This window comes from Elephantulus edwardii, unplaced genomic scaffold, assembly GCF_000299155.1.
Source record: "Elephantulus edwardii isolate Elephantulus edwardi_28Jun2011 unplaced genomic scaffold, EleEdw1.0 scaffold00121, whole genome shotgun sequence".
NCBI classification, from domain to species: Eukaryota; Metazoa; Chordata; class Mammalia; order Macroscelidea; family Macroscelididae; genus Elephantulus; species Elephantulus edwardii.
In genome coordinates, this window is record NW_006399871.1 from 5534121 (window position 1) to 5552432 (window position 18312).

At 47.6% G+C, this 18312-nt stretch overlaps 1 protein-coding gene across 1 annotated transcript in view; it reads right to left on the minus strand.

Annotated features, from left to right (window-relative positions):
* Positions 1-2941: 2941 nt before the first annotated feature.
* The window catches only part of EXOSC7 (exosome component 7), a 36446-nt gene continuing 21075 nt past the window's right edge, over positions 2942-18312 (minus strand). Inside the window, exons 4-8 of the mRNA XM_006892972.1 lie at positions 17869-18034; positions 10990-11060; positions 6753-6876; positions 5114-5269; positions 2942-3181 (exon numbers count right to left, since the gene is read on the minus strand). Of these exons, the coding sequence (XP_006893034.1) occupies positions 3077-3181; positions 5114-5269; positions 6753-6876; positions 10990-11060; positions 17869-18034 (622 nt within the window). The 3' untranslated portion in view covers positions 2942-3076. The remainder of the gene's footprint in view (positions 3182-5113; positions 5270-6752; positions 6877-10989; positions 11061-17868; positions 18035-18312) is intronic.

Genomic DNA, 18312 nt, shown 5'->3' on the forward strand with positions numbered 1-18312 from the left:
CCTCATTTTAGCCCAGCATTCTTGCGCATGGTGACGGAATACAATGCTGCAAAAGGCAGGATGTCTCGGTTTACCTCCACCCACAGAACCTTGACTGCCATGTGCCAATGACTGATAGCCAGTCCCCAAATCGCACGTGGATGGTCAGCTTTCTAGGGTCACTTCTGCTACCACCTACTTAGTCACAGCAGGAGGGAGGAGCTGGGGAGAGTCAAACAAGGAAGCACGATCACAGCCACAAGCACTGAGGTGTGACTCACATCCAAGTTGTGACAAAAATACAAAACACATACGAAACACCTCTCCGAATGATCAACCCTAGGATCAATGGAGCATTTTTCCATCATGGCAAATGAGAGCCAATGGTGTTAAGTCCCCAGCACTTCTGAGTTGAATGCATTTACAGCTGAGTGGGGTCCAAGAGCATAAAATCAGTTACCCAATGTGGACAGTGTGGGCTGGAGCTCTCTGATTAAAAAAAGCTTGGGAGGAGGAGCGGCATCCACTTCCGTAATACCTTGCCTCTGGAAACCCTATGAACCTGGAGAGAGGATGAAAGACACACAAGTGTTGAGGTCTCCTTCACAGGGTCGCTATGAGTTGCCTGTGACTCGATGGCACTTAACAACAACAACATGGAAAGTACTGAAGACCAGTGCCATCAAGTGATCAAAGCTTCCACAGAGTTGTCCTGTGGCAAGAGCTGGGATCAGAGGCCATGGGGGTTGGAGGCAGCTCAATGGAAGCATCAATCCACAGGTGGTGTCACTGTCACTGAGCCACTGCCCTGCTGACCGGCATTTACCATGTGGCCATGATTAGGAGGCCACAAATGGCATCAGGAAAGACTTGTTTTGTGTGATACTGCTAGTCTTCTTGTATCTTTTTTTTTAAATAAATCTTGAAAAGTAGTGTGATAGGGGGACTGAACGGCAATGTGAATTGCTTTTCAACAAGAAACGTGAATTGTGGGGGGAGGTAGGTAGAGAGGGAAATGTGCAACAATGCATGGATGGAAATCTAAGTTCTCTATAAATGTTCATTAAAATATCAATTAAAAAAATTTTAAAAAGAAAAAAAAAGAATTATTAGGACAAAGGGTCTAAATGTTTAAGGTCCTTAATACAGAATGCAAATTAATCCCAAAAAGTCTGTTCTGATTTGTGTTCTACTGGCTGTTTACGTGTGAGATCACTCCCTTTAATCAGAACTCAACATACTGTTAATATTCTAAACACGTGTGTTTTGAAGACTTGCATGAAGGAACCACAGAGAACTATTATATAACTTGAGTGTTATATAACACTGCATTCCCTACACGCTCTCCAACCTCACGGGGTCAACTGCCTTTTGGAGACTTCAATGTTCTTCTCCTCAGTGTTTACTTAGAGGAGACTAAAGACAGTGCTGGTTCTGTGGGATAGAATAGCGGATCTCGCCACAACAGTATTTTCCCAGCTCTTTGCCAGTCTGTCTTCCTGGAACTTCCAATAAATGTCTCTCTAAAATCAGCCTTGTTTATTGGATATCTCACTTCATTTGTAATGTCCACAGTTGACACCTAGCCTTGGCCTTCCGGGGAGGGTGTGGGAGGGTCAGAGGCTGGTATTAGCCTCTTTTTCCTCTCCCCCCACTGTAACAGCTACACCAACCAGCCCAGTTATACAGCCGTGAGATAAGTGGCCTGGAAAGATTCACTTATCTGAGAGAAGGGAAATGCAGTTTCGCTGAGTTTCACTGTAATAGTACTCAGTCTAATGAAGGCATCTCGCATGCACTGAAAGGCCATCATCAAACTCTTAGGCTTAGCTAGACTTGACTCACAGTCCAGCAGCACGTCTGTATTACCACTGCCAAAGTCACAGGCAACCACCCAGGAGCAGGGAGAGGAAACGGCTGATCTGGGCATGTCCAGGGGACTGGTTGTCGTGGTGCCTGGGAATCCAGGCCGTGTTTATACAGGCAGCAGCTCCTCCGTTAAGCCCAGGTTTTGACAGCTGCTTCTCTAAGGGATGGACCTGGCCACGCCCGGAGGAGGTGCCCACTCAGAGCTCGGGAAGTAGCCTGCCAGAGTTCCACTCACAGTGTGTTCTTTCCATTAGGTGATAAATTCCTGACTCCTTCCCTCGCAGAGAGAAGTGCCACGGCTGAAAAGCGTCTCCATGAATTGATGCCTTCTCCAGAAACTCTGGAGTTTCAGTTCCCTGGAAAAAACCAGGCTGCTTGACTTATGAATAGACTACTTCCAACAAAATGCACCATGAAGGAAGGAAAAGGGACGAGGCTCCTGGGGCCACCAGGAATGGCCTCTGTCCTCCCCTCGACAGAGCAAGAAAGGAGGCTGAGTAATCAGACGACACTGTCTCAAGCAGCCTTCTTAATGCTGAAAAAAATGAAACGTTGCCAAACACCAGGGAGTGGTTATAAATTATTAAGTCATTTCAAATGAGTGATAAGAAAGCTGGGCTAAAGGCCAACATGTGGTTGACCTTGATCGTGGGAGCTCTGCCTGCCTCTCCTGGGGAGCAGGGATGAGCCAGGTCTCTGTCTTGGGGCGGCGACGCCCTGGGTCTGTGCTTGAGCCCAGGGCTGCCTCCCCGTTCTCCTTTCAAAAGCTCCCAGACACAAAGGTAAATTCACTTTTCCTAGAGATTCTTATTCTGAAAGCCACACAGGAAAAGAAAAAATTCTAAATGTACATCACGGGTTTTCCTTTAGGCCGTTTTCTGCGAAGCCTACACTCAAGTCTGTTGCTTTTCTATCGTGGCTTGGGTGAACGCTGTTGTCCTGAACGCCATCAGATGACAGGCCCCAGCAGGCTGGGCCTCTCCCTTGGCAGCAGACCTCCGATTTGGTTGTCTTTCATTAAGGCAGGGCTGGACCCCATGACAGCTCAGCAAATGACCTTTACAGCTGAAGAACTGGAACCACACCAAAACACACCAGAAAATAGACTTTCATTTTACCTGTACAAATGTGTTAACCTTAAAGTCTTAACAGTTAAGAAAGATATATACAAATGTGGATGTGAAAGGAGGGGTCAAGAGCGATCTACCGCTGAGGGCGGGGTGTGCCGTCAGCCCAGGAATCCGACTTTCTGCCGCTTGGGCCCCAGGCTCTCCTCCTTGTGCAGGACGCTCTGCAGGGAGGCGTGCAGCGCCTTGCCCACGCGCTTGCCGGTCTGAGGACAGAGGAAGAGAGAGAGAGTGCATCAAGGTGAGGTGCCCACTCGGACCATGTCCACCTCCCAGCCTACCTGCTTGTTTCACACAGTCCACCCGCCTTAGATGACTTCATCTGATTAAACCAGAAACAAACCCCAAGCTCTAACAATGACAATCCCATTCTGGAAAGCCCTTCATGCTGTTTTAAAAAGATGCTGGCCCCGAGGCAGGAAGCAGCAAAGTCACTTCAGCCATTAGCCTACACTCAGCATTTCCGCTGCTGTTACTGTAAACGGCAAGGTTGCCCCCCAAATCCACATGTGGGTTGCAGCCAGCCAACGCTGTACCGCAGTGAGAGGCAGAGGGCCACCCTAGAGATAGGAGGGTCTGTCTGATGAAGGAGCAGGGGGTTCAAAAAACAAGTTCACCTCCCACTGAGCCTAGAGGGAGACCTGCTCTGATGTGAACAAAGCCATTGTCTGACTGGACGGAACCTTGGTGCCAAGAGGGGCTCAGGGAATTGACAGGTTGGAGACCAGGCCCCAATTCAGTAATCAGTCCTGACATGGCAGACCTCAGGGGCATCGCAAAAGCATCCCAGTATATACAAATCTTTCTTGACAGTCCCTTTCATCTACTAGTTTCTGGGCTCCTCAATCACTTTAAGAACACAGTCAGTTACACTACTCCATCAAGCCCTGCACCCTGCCATGGCAGTTTTAGTCTGGCTCTGCCTCTGGTTTGATTTTCAGTAATGTTGTCAAGGAGCAAGGCCAGGCCCAGACCCCACACTCCAGTCTGCCCGAGGATGTGCCCTCTCTTCTGATCCCTAACTCATATGGAATAAGACTCCAAGTCAGACTGAAAACGCTCAGGCAAAGAGCTCAGTCCAACGGCTGAATGAAAAGATTTTTAGAGGAAGAAAAAGAAACCCAAGTTCATCAAATATGGATCACTGGTTATATGCACAATGTAGGAGGGTGACCCCAGGACTGGAGGGTCTTTCATATCTCTGAGCCTTGACCTGAAGAAAGGAGACTGCAAAGGTCGGGGCAGCAGCCCAGCAATATCCCGAGGGTCCTCCTGCTGCACCGTTAAAGGTACTTCCTGCTCCTGGACACTGAGCACCTGCACAAGACCCCCTAGAGACAGGGCTCAGGGCCTGGCCCCACACAGAGCTTGCAGACCGAATCCCTGAGGAGGCAGGGGTGTTAGCTAGCAACCCTGCTTGCTGTTAAACAATGATCTCTGGGCGTGTGTTGTTACACAACAGCTACATTAAACAAACAAAAACATCAGCTCCAGCTAACTCTGTTCCTGGCAGATCAGGCATCATTGGCTTGGTCCCCACTGTGGAAGTGGACAGTGGGGAAAGCCGGGGAAGACACAGGGGAGCAGCACCCAGCCCTTCTGGTCCTGCCCTTCGGAGCCCAGGCCAGAGGGGGACGAAAGACGCACAGAGCAGCCAAGTACCTGAATGGTGCCACAGGATGGGCTGATGGGGCCCGAGGAGAGCCACCCACATCCCCGGAAGTGGCCCCACGTACACCCCCATTCCCATTTGTCTCCTTTTCAACACCTCTGGGCCAGAAAAATAGGAGACTGTCATCTTCCAGACCACTGGTGCCATCTGTATGCACCTCCTTCAGGGATGGGAAGTAGTCAGCCAGGGATTCAATTCCCTTGTCAAATCAGAAAAGCTTGGGATCTCAGTTACACACGACTTCCTCCTATTCTAGCACGCTCATTTAAGAATGGGAAACTTGGGGTCAAAGAGGGGAAGGGCCCCGCTGAGGAGAAGCAGCTGTTTCTGCAGGTTCCTCACTCTGCATCCAGACACCCTTCCCCCCCCCGGTCACCCTTGACTGCTCTGTAGACCCCTGGACAGCAGCCACCCATCAAGCTCCAGATTGGGGGTCAGGGGGCCTGCCCCTCAGAACCAGCCTCACCTCCATCATTTCAAAGATGCTCTCCGGGTCCAGGCTGCCCTTGCCCACTTTCCTCATGCCTGTCACGACCCCCTTGCTGGTCACGGACATCAGCAAGCTGGCCAAGGAGCAGGCCTCCTCCTGAAGGGTGGCGTCCACCACGTGTCGACAGCCGATCTGGAAAGGCAGGGCAGCAGAGCACAAGTGGGTCACACCGCATGTTAACACACCTGCAAGGAATACTCAACAACCCTATTGCAGGTGACAGCGTAAATACCGTAACAAAGAGAAATACAAAACTAACTGAGGAGTGGGGTGAGGGCATCTAGAACATTCAAGGGACTGTTGGGACTACACTGTGTGCCCCAAAATGTATGTGGCTTTCTAACACTTGTGGCTATGACCCTCGTTAGCAGTAGTTTTCTGCATGACATCAACGAGCCCTTATCAGTGCAGGATATGATCAAATCTTGAGCTATGAAGATGCAGACAGACACAGACACACAGACATACACACACACAGAGAGAGAGAGAGACAGACAGACAGACAGACAGACATGTCCCTGAGGATTATCACAGAAATGAGGAGCTCCTGGAGCTACTGGCAAGGAATCAAGCATAGCTGAGACCCAGCTTAGGACTTTAGTCCTTAAAAATGTGAGAAAACACTGGAGCTCTGGTGGCCTAGTGGCAAGAAACTGCACTGCAATCCCAGAGGTATGCGTTTCGAAACCACCAGATGCTCTGCTGGAGAAGGAGGGGCAATCTCCTCCTGTACCAGTCAGATCTAATTTGACAGTACACACACAAAACTGTGAGAAGACACATTACTGCTCTTCAAAGCCACTCACTTGTGGTATTTGTACTATGGCAGCCCTTGGGAAATCAGGCAGTCCACAGAGGGTCAAAACCAAACTCAGCCTGCTTCCACCGAGTCATACGAGAGGCCACATGAACATTTCACTAAAGGTGCACACCTTTAGTCACCCCAGTATGCCTGAACCCTTCATCAGACACCCCAAGTACATAACATGACTTTCGGGGAGTGAAACCAGGCAAGGGCAATGTGATACAATGAATTTTGTGTGGAATTAGTGCCAATACAGCACTGTTTGCACAGAGCTGGGCAGTGTGAGTCACCCACTGACATAAGGCCCTCAGAACTACATTGCCATAACAACTACACTTGACATGTTAGACACCCAAGACCTTCTTAATCCCCTTATTTCACAGATGCGGCCATTAAGGCCCACACTGGGACTGGTCTTGATTCTCAAGACAGGAAACCTGCTGGAGGCCGGGTTGGTGAGAGGAGTAGATCCTTATTACTCAACTACTCTAGACTCTACAGACTGGAGATTACAGGAACTATGCACACAAAGGGCTTCCGTGAAGTGCCTGGTATCCAGAGGAACTTAACAGGCTCTAGCTATTAGTACTCTGAACCTATTCCTGTGTTTCTGTCACATCATCCAACTAGAAAGAAAAGGTGGAGTTATTCATGGTAGTAGTTTCTCATATGATCAAATTCTTGGACTTGAGTTAAAACCACTTAGGTTTCTTGAAATGATAGCTTCTCAATATATGATGTATTTGGGGCTAGGGTCAGGGAGAACTACACACAGAGAGAAGACACAGCCCATTCCACGAAAGCTCATACTTTGCACAGCGTGACAATGCAGGGGACATTCTCCACATTCAGCCGGATGCAGTCATATGGGTCATCAAACAGTTCAATATCTTTTGTCCCCTCTTCATCTTCCATAACACGAACCTTTGGTATCCTGGAAACAGAGCACAAGGGAAATTTCCACTTATGGGGAGAAGAAAGAACTTTTTTCTCTTAGCTCTTTGCCATGTTTGAGTCAAAGTTTAGAGAGCAAAATGGTTTTTCTTTCATACATACTTTGTTTTATGACATTGATTGCAATCACTCCAACAGCACTTCCTATTTCTATTCCTCCTCCATTTCTAACTTCTTTTTCTTGAGAACAGGAACAAGACTTGGAATCCCTGTCTCTCAGGAGAAAAATCCCACTGGGCCTTTAGTTCCTTTTGTTTATCATCTTTGTCCCCATCACTGCTGTCAAAAGTGCACCAGACACTGCAGTGAGGGGAAAAGGATTCTGGGCCAATTAGGTATCTCTATGGGGAAAATGAATCTTAATCACTACCTCACAGCATATATGAAATCCATGCCAATGGGCGGCAAATATAAAGATGACAAAGAAAATAATAAAGCTTTAGAAGATAATGGACCTTGGAGTAGACAAAGATTTCCTGAATAGGACAAAGAAAATGCCTACCATGAAGGGGAGAGGGGAAGGTAGACAAACTTGTAGTAAGATTATGGAATTCTGTTTTCAAAACACATCATTGAGAAACTGAAAAGAATATCTAGAGTGGAAGAAATTATTTGCAAATATATAGAGTTGACAAAACTACATAAAAAATTCTTACCAAAGTAAGAGAAAGATAGATCACCTAATAGAAAAATGGTCAAAACACTTGATGGGACCTCCTAAAAAAGGCTATTTAGAGAGCCTATAAAAACACTGAAAAAATGTACTCAGATATTCATCAAAAAATGCAAATTAGATACTAAGACACACTCGCTTTAACAAATGATATTAAAAAGACCAAAAAATCCAAAGGTTGCCAAACACACAGGGTAACCCAGAAGTCACGTACATTGCTAACATTATTAGGTTGTGTAAAGTTGATTTCTGACCCCCAGGGATGTAACAGAGAGGTCCTGCATGTGGTTTTCTAGGATACCATCATTATGGGCAGGAGCAGATCTCTAGGTCTTCCTTCAGGTGTCCATGTGGGGACAATGTAGTTTTGATCATTACCTCACACCATACAATGACCCACACCAATGGGCTGCAGGTGAAAGGTGAGAATGAAAACACAGAGCTGCCAAAATGGGCAGGAACTAGCTTGGGTTAACAGCCAAGGCCTTAACCGTTGCACTACCAGGGCTCTATACTGATGAGGACATCACTTTGGAAAACTGGTTTTGCCATAACTACTAAAATTAAAGTCTAACCCAGGGTCCAGAACTTGTTGCCCAACAGTAAAGTTAAGAATATTCATCAAAACACACAACAGAACAATTTATACAATTTGTACACAACAGAACAACTTCTAACTAGAAACTACCCAGACGTCCATCCAAATGAGCTTAGACAAACTGCAGCATATTCACACTATTGTATGGATATTGCTCTACTGAACGTTATACATCAAAAAGCAAATTATGACTATAGGTAACATTATGTTGCTGTTATTGATGTTGTGCATTGTCAAGTCAAAACTGATCTGTAGCTGACCCTCCAGCGGGTTTTCAGAGGTAGTTAATTTCATGGGAGGACACTTCACCTTTCACCTGTGATACAACTGGTGGATTCGAACTGTATACTTTTGTGTTGGCAGCACAATTCCTTACTACTAAGCCATCAGAGCTCCCCAGGCAACAATATAGTTGTCTCAAAACATAAGGCTCAGTGAGTGAGGCAGGCTGAAGGGAAAATACTGTTAGGATTCTATTCCTATCAAGTACAAAACTAACCTACACTGGTTGACAGCTAGGGCAGCAGTTCTCTGTGGGAGCAGTGACCAGGGAGAGGATGAGGATGCTGGAAAGTTCATTTAACCCATGAAGCCAATTCATTTGAGCCTGAGCTGAAGGAATCAGGAAGGAAGAGGTGGTCCATCACACACTGCAATGGAGATTCTGCTGGTACCATTCCCAGTTTCCTAACAAAAAGTCCCCTATGAGTCAGCTCTGCTGGCCTCCCACACACAAGGCAGCGTCCAGAGCAGACGAGGCTCAGCCAAAGAATGCCCACAAGGGCCGGGGAGTCGTGCTGTGATTTGCCCTGGCTGCAGTCGCCACGTCAGGAGCCTTTAAAGTACCGAGTAACTCTTCATTCAACCACCCAAACTCGCAAATAGCTTATTTTAACTAATCAAGTAGCCTGTCTGATATTGGTAAGTTTGCATGTACACACACACACAGTGCTTCTAATTTATCAAGCCCATGGCTAAGCAAAAGGCTCACAAAAAACTATTAGATGGCTTCTACACTTTCTATGGGGCCCCAGCTGTGCAGAGGGGGGGGGTCCCCAAAGCCTCACAAAGCCCTCATACCTTGCTTCCTGCAGAGTTCTTAGTTTGAGACTTACAGCTGTGCCCATGACAGATGTCCTTCCTAACCTGAGCAGCTGGGTGTTACCATTCTGAAGTATGGGGTTTGCCCAACACTTCCCCCAGTCAAACAGCTCTGTCTGGCTCCCAGTCTCTCTTCTCACCCTGGTGCCCATGTAAGCCAGCTGGCAGATGGGGACTTGTTTCTGAGGCTCAAAGTACAACAGATGGCAACATCCTCTCCTCCATCTGAGCCCAAGAAGCAGCCATTCCTGACTGGACCTGGCATACAAGCACCAACGTGCCAGCCCCTACAGTGGCCACCAGGGCTGGGCCTATGTGCTAACGAGTCCCTGTTGGATGGGGTCGGGGGACTCTACAGCCGCAGTTTTTGGTAAAATAGTCAATCCTGCAATTTCTGTCCTCAATTTCTCTAACTCTGTTTTGTTTCCAATTACACATGTAATCTAAATTCACTGGAGCAAAATTCCAAAGTACAGATAAATGTATAATCTCCCAGCACTGAGAAATAAGCATAACAGCCATTTGGGGGCACAAATATGCTTCCCAGATATATAAAATTTAAAAACTAACAAAAACAGGATGAGATGATGTCATCGAGTAGATACTTTTCCCTGTTACTAACTCTAACCAGGCCTCTGTGTGGATTTCAGTCATCTGTTAGGACATTCAGACTGTGTCCTGATTTCTCACCATTCAAAGAAGCCACGAGGAGTATCCTAGAACAAACGTCTCTGCTTACTTATCCAGTTATTACCCTGAGGATATATCCTTAGATGCTCTCGATTCTCATTTTCTGATATCCCAAGGGCCTGTATCACCTTAACACGGAATCGCCTCTTAACTTGAGCCAAACAACAGGCTGCTGTTCTGTTTTGCCGCCGCTCACGCTGCAATCAAGAAAGAGGTGAGCGCCTGCTTGTGGTGCTGAACACACAGCAGACACTCCACCTTCTAATTCCTTCCCTACATTTCATTAACTTTGGGGAGGACGCTACACAGCAGACGAAAGCCCTCACCCTCATGGAACGTCATCCAGGCAGAGTGTTTTGTGCTGTTGTTGGGCCCCGTTGAGTAGGGACCAACTTATAGCTGAATGTCCAGCAGGTTTTCAGAGTCAGTAAATCGCACGGGATTTGAATGCCTATCTTTCTCTCTTGGAGCAGCTGGTGGATTCGAACCGTGTACCTATGAGATGGCAGCGCAATTCTTTACCACTAAACCACCAGAGGTCCCCAGTGTTTAGGTAGTAAGTTCTATTTCATTTCTACTCTTTATTTCTGTGCAGTTTCCAAATATTTTTCAATATGGTGTAGAATTATTTATGAAAGTAAATGCAAATCTGTTGATTCCTACTCACAGTTGACCGTGTAGACAGTAGAATTTAGATCTCTTAAGGTTTTCAAAGCTGTAAATCATTATGGAAGCTGACTGCCTCATTTTACTCCTTTGGAGCAGCTGTCGGGGACCTTCTGGTTAGCACATGAGCATTTAACTACTCTAATTCTTATGAAAAGAACACACACAAAAAAACAAGTACAGAAATATAAACTTACTGAATTCTAACTTATCCATTCTTTCTTTCTTGGAACGTAACATTAAATGCCAACATTTTCAATGCTAAACACATGGATATATTCTCTCTATGAATGACATGGGAAGGACTCTCCCAGGTCTCCTCAATCTCACCGAGGGCCTGTGGGCCCGCTCTTGGGAAAACTTACCTTGTACTGAAGAGAGCAGCCTTCACGGCAATGGAAATGGCATCAAATAAATTTCCGCCACATTCCAGCAGCTGAGGACGGCAGGGAGAGAGGAAAGAGGGAAAACAGACATGAGTTGTTACTTGCAACTGTATCCAAGTCCAAGGAGATGAATTCTTAAGTAATGTTAATTGAATGTGTCTTTATAACATAAAGAGAAGACAGTGTGGCTGCTTTTCTGGCAGGACCCTTGTCCTGCGCTGGACACATCTCACTGCTGCTCACAGTGTAGTCACCTGAACCGCAAGCACCTTTTCCTGGCTGTGCTGATATGCACTGTAGCATGACAGTGGCCGGGCTCCTCCTGGAGTACCTGTCATGCAGGCCCATGCTCGCTGAGCGTCTCTGAACCCAGGCCCTCTGGCCAGCTGACTGATTCTGTGCTAAAGGAGACCCCGATGCCTTGAGTTGGCCCCAGTGCACTGCAAGTGTTACCCCACGTGGCTACCATGCTGCCTGGCTCCAAAGAAGTAAAACACAGAACGCATGGATGGTGCCGTTATCAGGTTTGCTGTTTGTCGAGCACAGACGGTCAGAGCATGTTATTAAACCACAGATGGCAGCTTGTTCTGGCCTCCTTTTAGAAATGTCTTGGTCTGGGCTTATGACAAGGTTAACTGAGTTGCCCTAAGTTTTATTGTTTTGTTTTATTTTAAAAAAGCAGAGGAAATCATATGTAGAAAGGAAAGTGAAGTATTTCTTTGTTAGCATTTACTTAATTATTGGTAGTACAAATGATTAATGTGCTTCACGGCTAAATGAAAAGCTTGTAACTAGAGTCAATACGGAGCAGCTTTGGAATAAAGTCCTGGTCATCTTCTGAAATATTTGCCACTGAAAATAACAACAGTTCTACTCTGTCATCCACGTGTGTGTGTGTGTGTGTGTGTGTGTGGTGTGTGTGTGTACGGGGGGTGTGTGTGTGTGTGTGTGTGTGTCACTGTGTGCTGGAATCAACCTGAGGCAGCAGGTGGTTGTTGTGTTTAGTGTATTCTTCTTCACCTGAATCATGAATTCCCGAGAGCCAAACCCCTGTCAGTTTTGCCCCATCCTGTCACCCCCCAGGGCCCAGGAGAAGGGCTGCCCCGCACAAGGAGCCTGGTAATTACTTACAGAAAACAGCCAGGTCCTAGGCCTGGGCCTTGCCCACTTGATTAAGTCACAGCTAATAATTGTACCCGAACACTTCACTCATACTTGTCATTAACACCCAGTGCACATCTCCAATTCCTACGTGTAGGTTTTCCAGGTTGACATCAAGCCCAGAGAGCCCTCTCTCCTACAGCCTCGCACGCTGCGTCCCCCACGATGACGCCACCTCATGACAACCTTACGAGCAGCAGGCAAGACACTGCCTGATCCTGCACCACCACCTGGTACTAACATGTTGTTGTGATGCACAGGGCTTTCATGGCTCATTTTCAAGAGTCGATTGCCAGCCCCTCTTAGTCTGGAAGCCCCACTGAAATGGATCCACCACTGGTAATCTTGTTTGTATTCAAAATACTAACAAGGGGCAAAGTTTCCAGAATCCCAGTTGCACAGAAGACACCACAACAGAACAAACTTCCAGGTGGTGGCCAGTCTTGCAGAACGCTGCTTATGAGATGCCATCAGTCCCTTTGCAATTGCAGCCCACTCAGTTAGCAACTAGCCGAGCTGTTCTCTCCTGTGGACCTGATGTACAGTGAAGGGATTCCCGGTCAGAGTCGGACTGCCTGGATTTGACTCCTGTCTTCAGCAGCTAGCGGCGTGACCCCCAGTGACACTAACCTGCCTGCGTCTCAGGGAGAACCACACTTACCTCACAGAGTTGGTATGAAGACTGAATGAGATCATATTCACAAAGCCCTGAGAAGTGTATCTGGCACTGAGCTAGTGTTAGCTAAGCATTTTTAAATCAGTACTGACCCGCCTCTCATTTCCCAATGGCTGTCCCTTGGAGACTTTCTGGGGTATTTGCTACATGCTCTCCACATTCGTTATTGACAGCAGAGGTCTCTAACTCTGCATAAGTCACCTGGGAGCTCGGCAGGCCTGGAAGCTGTATTTTATTCTTATCTCCAGGTGCCCCTGACCATCAGCCAAGGCCAAAGCCTGCTGTTTCATGCTCAGAGCTTCAAACTGGTTCATTTTAGTTTTTCAAATTGGCTCGCTCCTGCTGGACCCCCCTGTTAAGAGTTTGCATTGCCATTCCTCAAAGCCCGCTATCTTTGAGTCAATTCTGACTCGTGCTGACCCTGCATTGGATTTCTGAGGCCAGAAATTCTGTAACTCCAGCCAGAGTCTGCCCCAACTTTCTGGTGAGGTGCGGCTGCCAGGTTTAAACTGCCCCCCTTTCAGTCAGCAACTCCACAGAAGCCCACATTTTAACAAGATGCCTGGATGGTTCACATAGATTTCCATGTGATTTTTATAGACCTACAGATCTTGCTAAAACGTGCGTTTTGATCAGTATCGCTGATGTGGAAGCCAAATTCTAATCAGGCAGTTGAATAGCAATGAAATGGTTCAAAGCCCTTGTTTGTGCCTTGCTGTTTCAAAGTGTTTGCTGCATGCAAAGAAAGTGCTAGAAAAGTGCTGGTTTCTGCTCAGCTGCCGTGAACCTTGCCGGCCACCGTGAGCCCCGGAGAGGCCCTCGCACCGCCCTTACCTAACAGCTGGCACAGTAGCCCGATTCCCACTCTGGGGCTCTTTCTACTGTCCTGGGCTGTGTTCCAATAAGACTGGACACACACTAATTTCCATCACTGGTACCGTGGATGTCGTCAAGGTGAGTCCGACTCCTAGCTGACGTTCCCCAGCAGGTTTTCAGAGGCTGTAAATCACGTGGGAGGGGCTTATCCATCTTTCTCTCACACAGCAGCTGGTGGATTCAAATCACCTGCCTTCGCATTGGCAAAGCAACTCCTTCCTCACTAGGCCACCTGTGCTCCATATTCCTTCACTCAGAGATGAAGAGGGCAGAATGCAATATCCTCGGCACCCACTGACTTGTCACTAGAAGTGCAGGTGCCTGTTAGCTTTATTCCCTCCACAGGCAGCAAAGGAATGAGGTCTGCAGACCACAGGGCTGCCTGCCAGACTCCTCAAGGGCACCACATAAGGGACGCAGGTGCATCTGGAATCAGGCAATGTGGTCCTGATACTCGTCTCTGCCCCCTGCTGGCTACGTGTGTGCTGAGCTTCAGCTTCCCCCTTGGTAAAGCACAGCCGTATTTCTCTACAGGGCAGCTGTGAGAGGGTGGGATCACATCCCAAATGCCCAAGCATGTTGCAGGTACATATACTGCTAGTTTCCTCCTTCCACTGCCAAGCAGGTGCAACCTGGCAATAACCTTTTTGTTAAAAATGTCATTCAGTGAGGAATTAGGGAGGAGAGCAGGAGAGAGATGGGAGATTTTTTTCCTATAAATTTTACATTACTGCTCTGGTGGCCTAATGATAAGGAGCTACACTGCAATCCCAAAGACACAGAGTTTGAATCCACCAGCTGCTCTATGGAAGAATGGGCAATCTCCCCCCATGCTATGTACTGCCTCTGAAAACCCAGAGGATCAGCTAGAGTTGGTTCCAGCTTGATGGCAAACAACAACAACTCTTAACAGCTCTATGGATCTTGGAGAAGGTACAGCCTGAGTGCTGCCTGGAAGCACAGATGCTTAAACGTCACCTCACATACTTTGGGCACGTTGTTAGGAGAGGCTATTCACTGGAGAGGGACATTATGCTTGGGAAGGTGAGGGAGAGCAAAGGAGAGGGAGACCCTTGACCTGGTGAATTGACAGTGACAGAGGTAACAGGCTCGAGTGTCGAGATTGTGAAGACAGCACGGAGCTCAGATCTGTTATACACTATGAGTTGTACTTTACTCGATGGCACTTAACAACAGAGGGGAGGTAAGTGGAATGCCAGGAAGAAGTGAACCATCTGATTGTTACAGGCTTTTTAAGTTTCACTTGTTTGTTTGTTTAAAGTCAATGTGTCTGTAGTATAAAAACATGGACAGGTGCCCAGTAAGTATCTGCTTAAAAGGAAGCTCTGCCTAAGCATGACTCGGACCCAGCCACCCATCGCCACTGAGCTGGTTTCAATTCACTGTGACCTGGAGGACAGGGCACAACTGGGTCCCAGGGATCTTCTCACACTGTGTTCTTCCAAGAGATCTAAATGCCAGGAATCTTAAAAAGGGAGGGAGGTCTGCAGGTGGCAGGGACACAGTGGACACTACTCCCAGACATGCCCACTCACCAGACATCCCTGCTCATTCAAACTTACCCTGATTCTGAACTGAGACAAAGCCCCTGCTGTTAAAAAGGTTGGAAAAGCCCTTCAATACTAGGACAATCTTCTGTTGTTTGAGTTGAATCAAAACTGCAGCAGTCTCCACTACTGGGCCATCTCCCCATAAAATTACCAGTGTGCACAAACCTGGTAGGGGAGTCCAGCAGGACCACCAAGAACCGATGCTTTTCAAAGACAGGAAGCTTGCATCTTTAACATCACCAAGGACCACTAAGGATGCTTTTCAGAGACAGGAACACTTGCATCTTTAACACTGAGTGTACGTGTGGTGGGAGGTGGTGAGGTACAGTGTTCCTGGACACAGGGTGGACTGTGACAATGCCCATTCCTGGGGAGCTATGAAGCCTGTCTTGTATAGGTCAGGTGCAGAGACTCCCAGCTCCTGCCTGCTGGAAACGAGGACCTGAAAAATGAACTAACCTGGCAGGCCCCATACTACAAGGGACTCCATGTATAGTGATAATAAAAAACCAAATAGCACTTGAATAACATTATATTCACCAGTAACACAAACATTCAGAATAGAGTAGCCCTAATAAAAGCTGTTAGATGCCAGTAATTGGTGATATCGTTTAGCTTTCTCAAATGAATTTTAAAAGATCCAGAAAGCCCTGTGTCACCTGGAGCCAGCAGTTAGGACAATGAGGCTGTTCTTCATGAAGTTATTACAAGTCCACCAGACCTGCTTTCTGGCTTGATTCATCACAGAATCTGTGTGGTCAATGGCTTAGACTCCTGTCTCCACTTAAACTTCATCTCACATACTTGTCTCCATGTGAGGTGGAAGATATAATTACTAATTTCAGGGTCCATAAAATTTAATGAAAAGAAATAAGATAGACCCAACAAGAGCCTGTATTTGAGCTAGCGATTGACTGTGACACTAATAGACAAAACCAAAATGACAGACATACAGCTGTCAAGTGCAAGAAACTGGGGAGAGGAGTGTTTGGGAGAGAAAGCACTGGAGAATGGAGGGCTTGGACCAGATCAACAAAGTCTCCCATATTCTGCAGGAAGGAAGAGGCAGGGTCTCAGCATGTGACCTGGGAAATGAGGGCTCAGAGTACGCAGGCCCCAGGCTCCCTTCAGGGGAGAATGGCACAGTGACAGCAAGAACTGGGGGGTGTGAAAGGAGAGAGGAGAAAGTAAAAATTAACAGATAAATAACAAGCTGAAGGAAGGTTAAGGGGGAGAACAGGTATAAGGAAACAGGCTTTGAGACCCCACCAGCTGAGGGCCCTCGGGCTAGTTTCTGAGCCTGCCTCCACCCCTCACTTAGGGGAAATGAACACGGCTCACTTTTGAAACACTGGTAAGTTTTAGTAAAAAAAAAAAAAAAATCACATAAAGAACTGTCATCGCCCTCAGCAGAAGAATGCGCCAACTTGTCTACATTCTGCGTGGCAGTGCCCTGCTCTCCCTCCCTGACAGCTTCTGTGGCTCACACAAGGAGCTGTCGTGGAACGACTGTAGTGTCAGGATGCTGTTGCTGTGGGCCGTCGAGTCATAGCCCGCCCACAGCTGAGCTTCCAGCGTGTCTTCATAGGTTGTAAACTGCACGGGAGTTGACTGCTCGTCTTTCTCGGCAGAGCACCTGGTGAATTCGAACCATGTATCTCTGGGTCGGCAGTGCAGCTCCTTACCACGAATCTCAGTATGTTGTTGGTTTCAGGTGCCATCGAGTCAAGTACGATTCATCGCAATCCTGTGAACAACAGACCTGAACCCTGTCCTATCCTGTGCCGTCCTCATCATCTGATACACTGAATTCTGTGTCACTGTGTCAATCCACCTCCCCCAGGGCGGGGCCGTCCCCTCTTTCACTGACTCTCCACTTTACCAAACATGACATCCCTCTCCAAGGATCAGCTCCTCCCAGCAACATCTCCAATGTATGAGAGGCGAAGCTTCACCATCCTTGGCTTCCATATTTATGTTACTAGACAAATGTTAAATGTTAAGGGGGCTCTGGTGGCTTAGTGCCCAGGAGTTGCGCTGCCAAACCAAAGGCACATGGTTCGAATCCACCAGCTGTTGTGTGGAAAAAGGATGGACAGCCTCCTCCTGTGCAACTTAAAATCTCTGAAAATGCACTGGAAGATTCAGGATTCAGTTCTGATTGATGGCACCTAACAACACCACCACCACCAAGGTTAAGGCAATCTGGTGGGGCAGCCCACCGTATGTCACACTGTTAACTAAAAGGTGGTGCATCTCTGGCGATTCGGATCCACTGCTCGGGAGAAGGATGTGCAATCTCCTCTCTTTAAAACGTGCAGCCTCAATATCAACGCAGGGTCACTGTGAGTTGGAATCAACCCAATGGTGGTGACTCAGGGGGTTTTAATGCAACTGTTACATTTAATAAAAAAAAAAATCATGACAGCCAGCTATCTTTTTCTCCAACTAACCTTGCTCTTGAAATCCAAACATCACCCCCCCACACCCCGAAGCAGGGAAAAGCAGCGGGAGCAAAGCTGGCCAGGTGGTCTCCTACAGGAGAGTGTGGCTGGCCTGGTGACGTACACTCACCAGCACGTCCACGTAGAGGATCCAGCAGTGCTCCCGAGGACTGATGCACAAGGACTTCAGGTCAACGCTGCTTTTATTGTTAAATATCCGGTAGAGCGTGTTAGCAATCTCAGTGCCAAGGTCATCGCCTCCTCGACCTTCAAATTCAGGAGTGGCACTGGCCGAGCTACACGGAATGGACAGAAAAGCAGAGTGAGTCCTTCCAAATGGACAGTACAAAGAGCTAAGGCTTGATCCCAGCTTCCCCATGCAATGCTGGGAGAGCCAGCGGCTACCAGGAGAGTCTCTCAAACACGAAGAGGAGGGCATCTTCCATGTTTCAGACTTCGACACACACTGCGCCCTGGATCTGTCCGTGGGATGGACATTCTCACTCACCAGCACTGTGTCCTGGATTTGTGTGTGGTGTTAGTGCTCGCTCACCACCATCGTGCCCTGGATCTG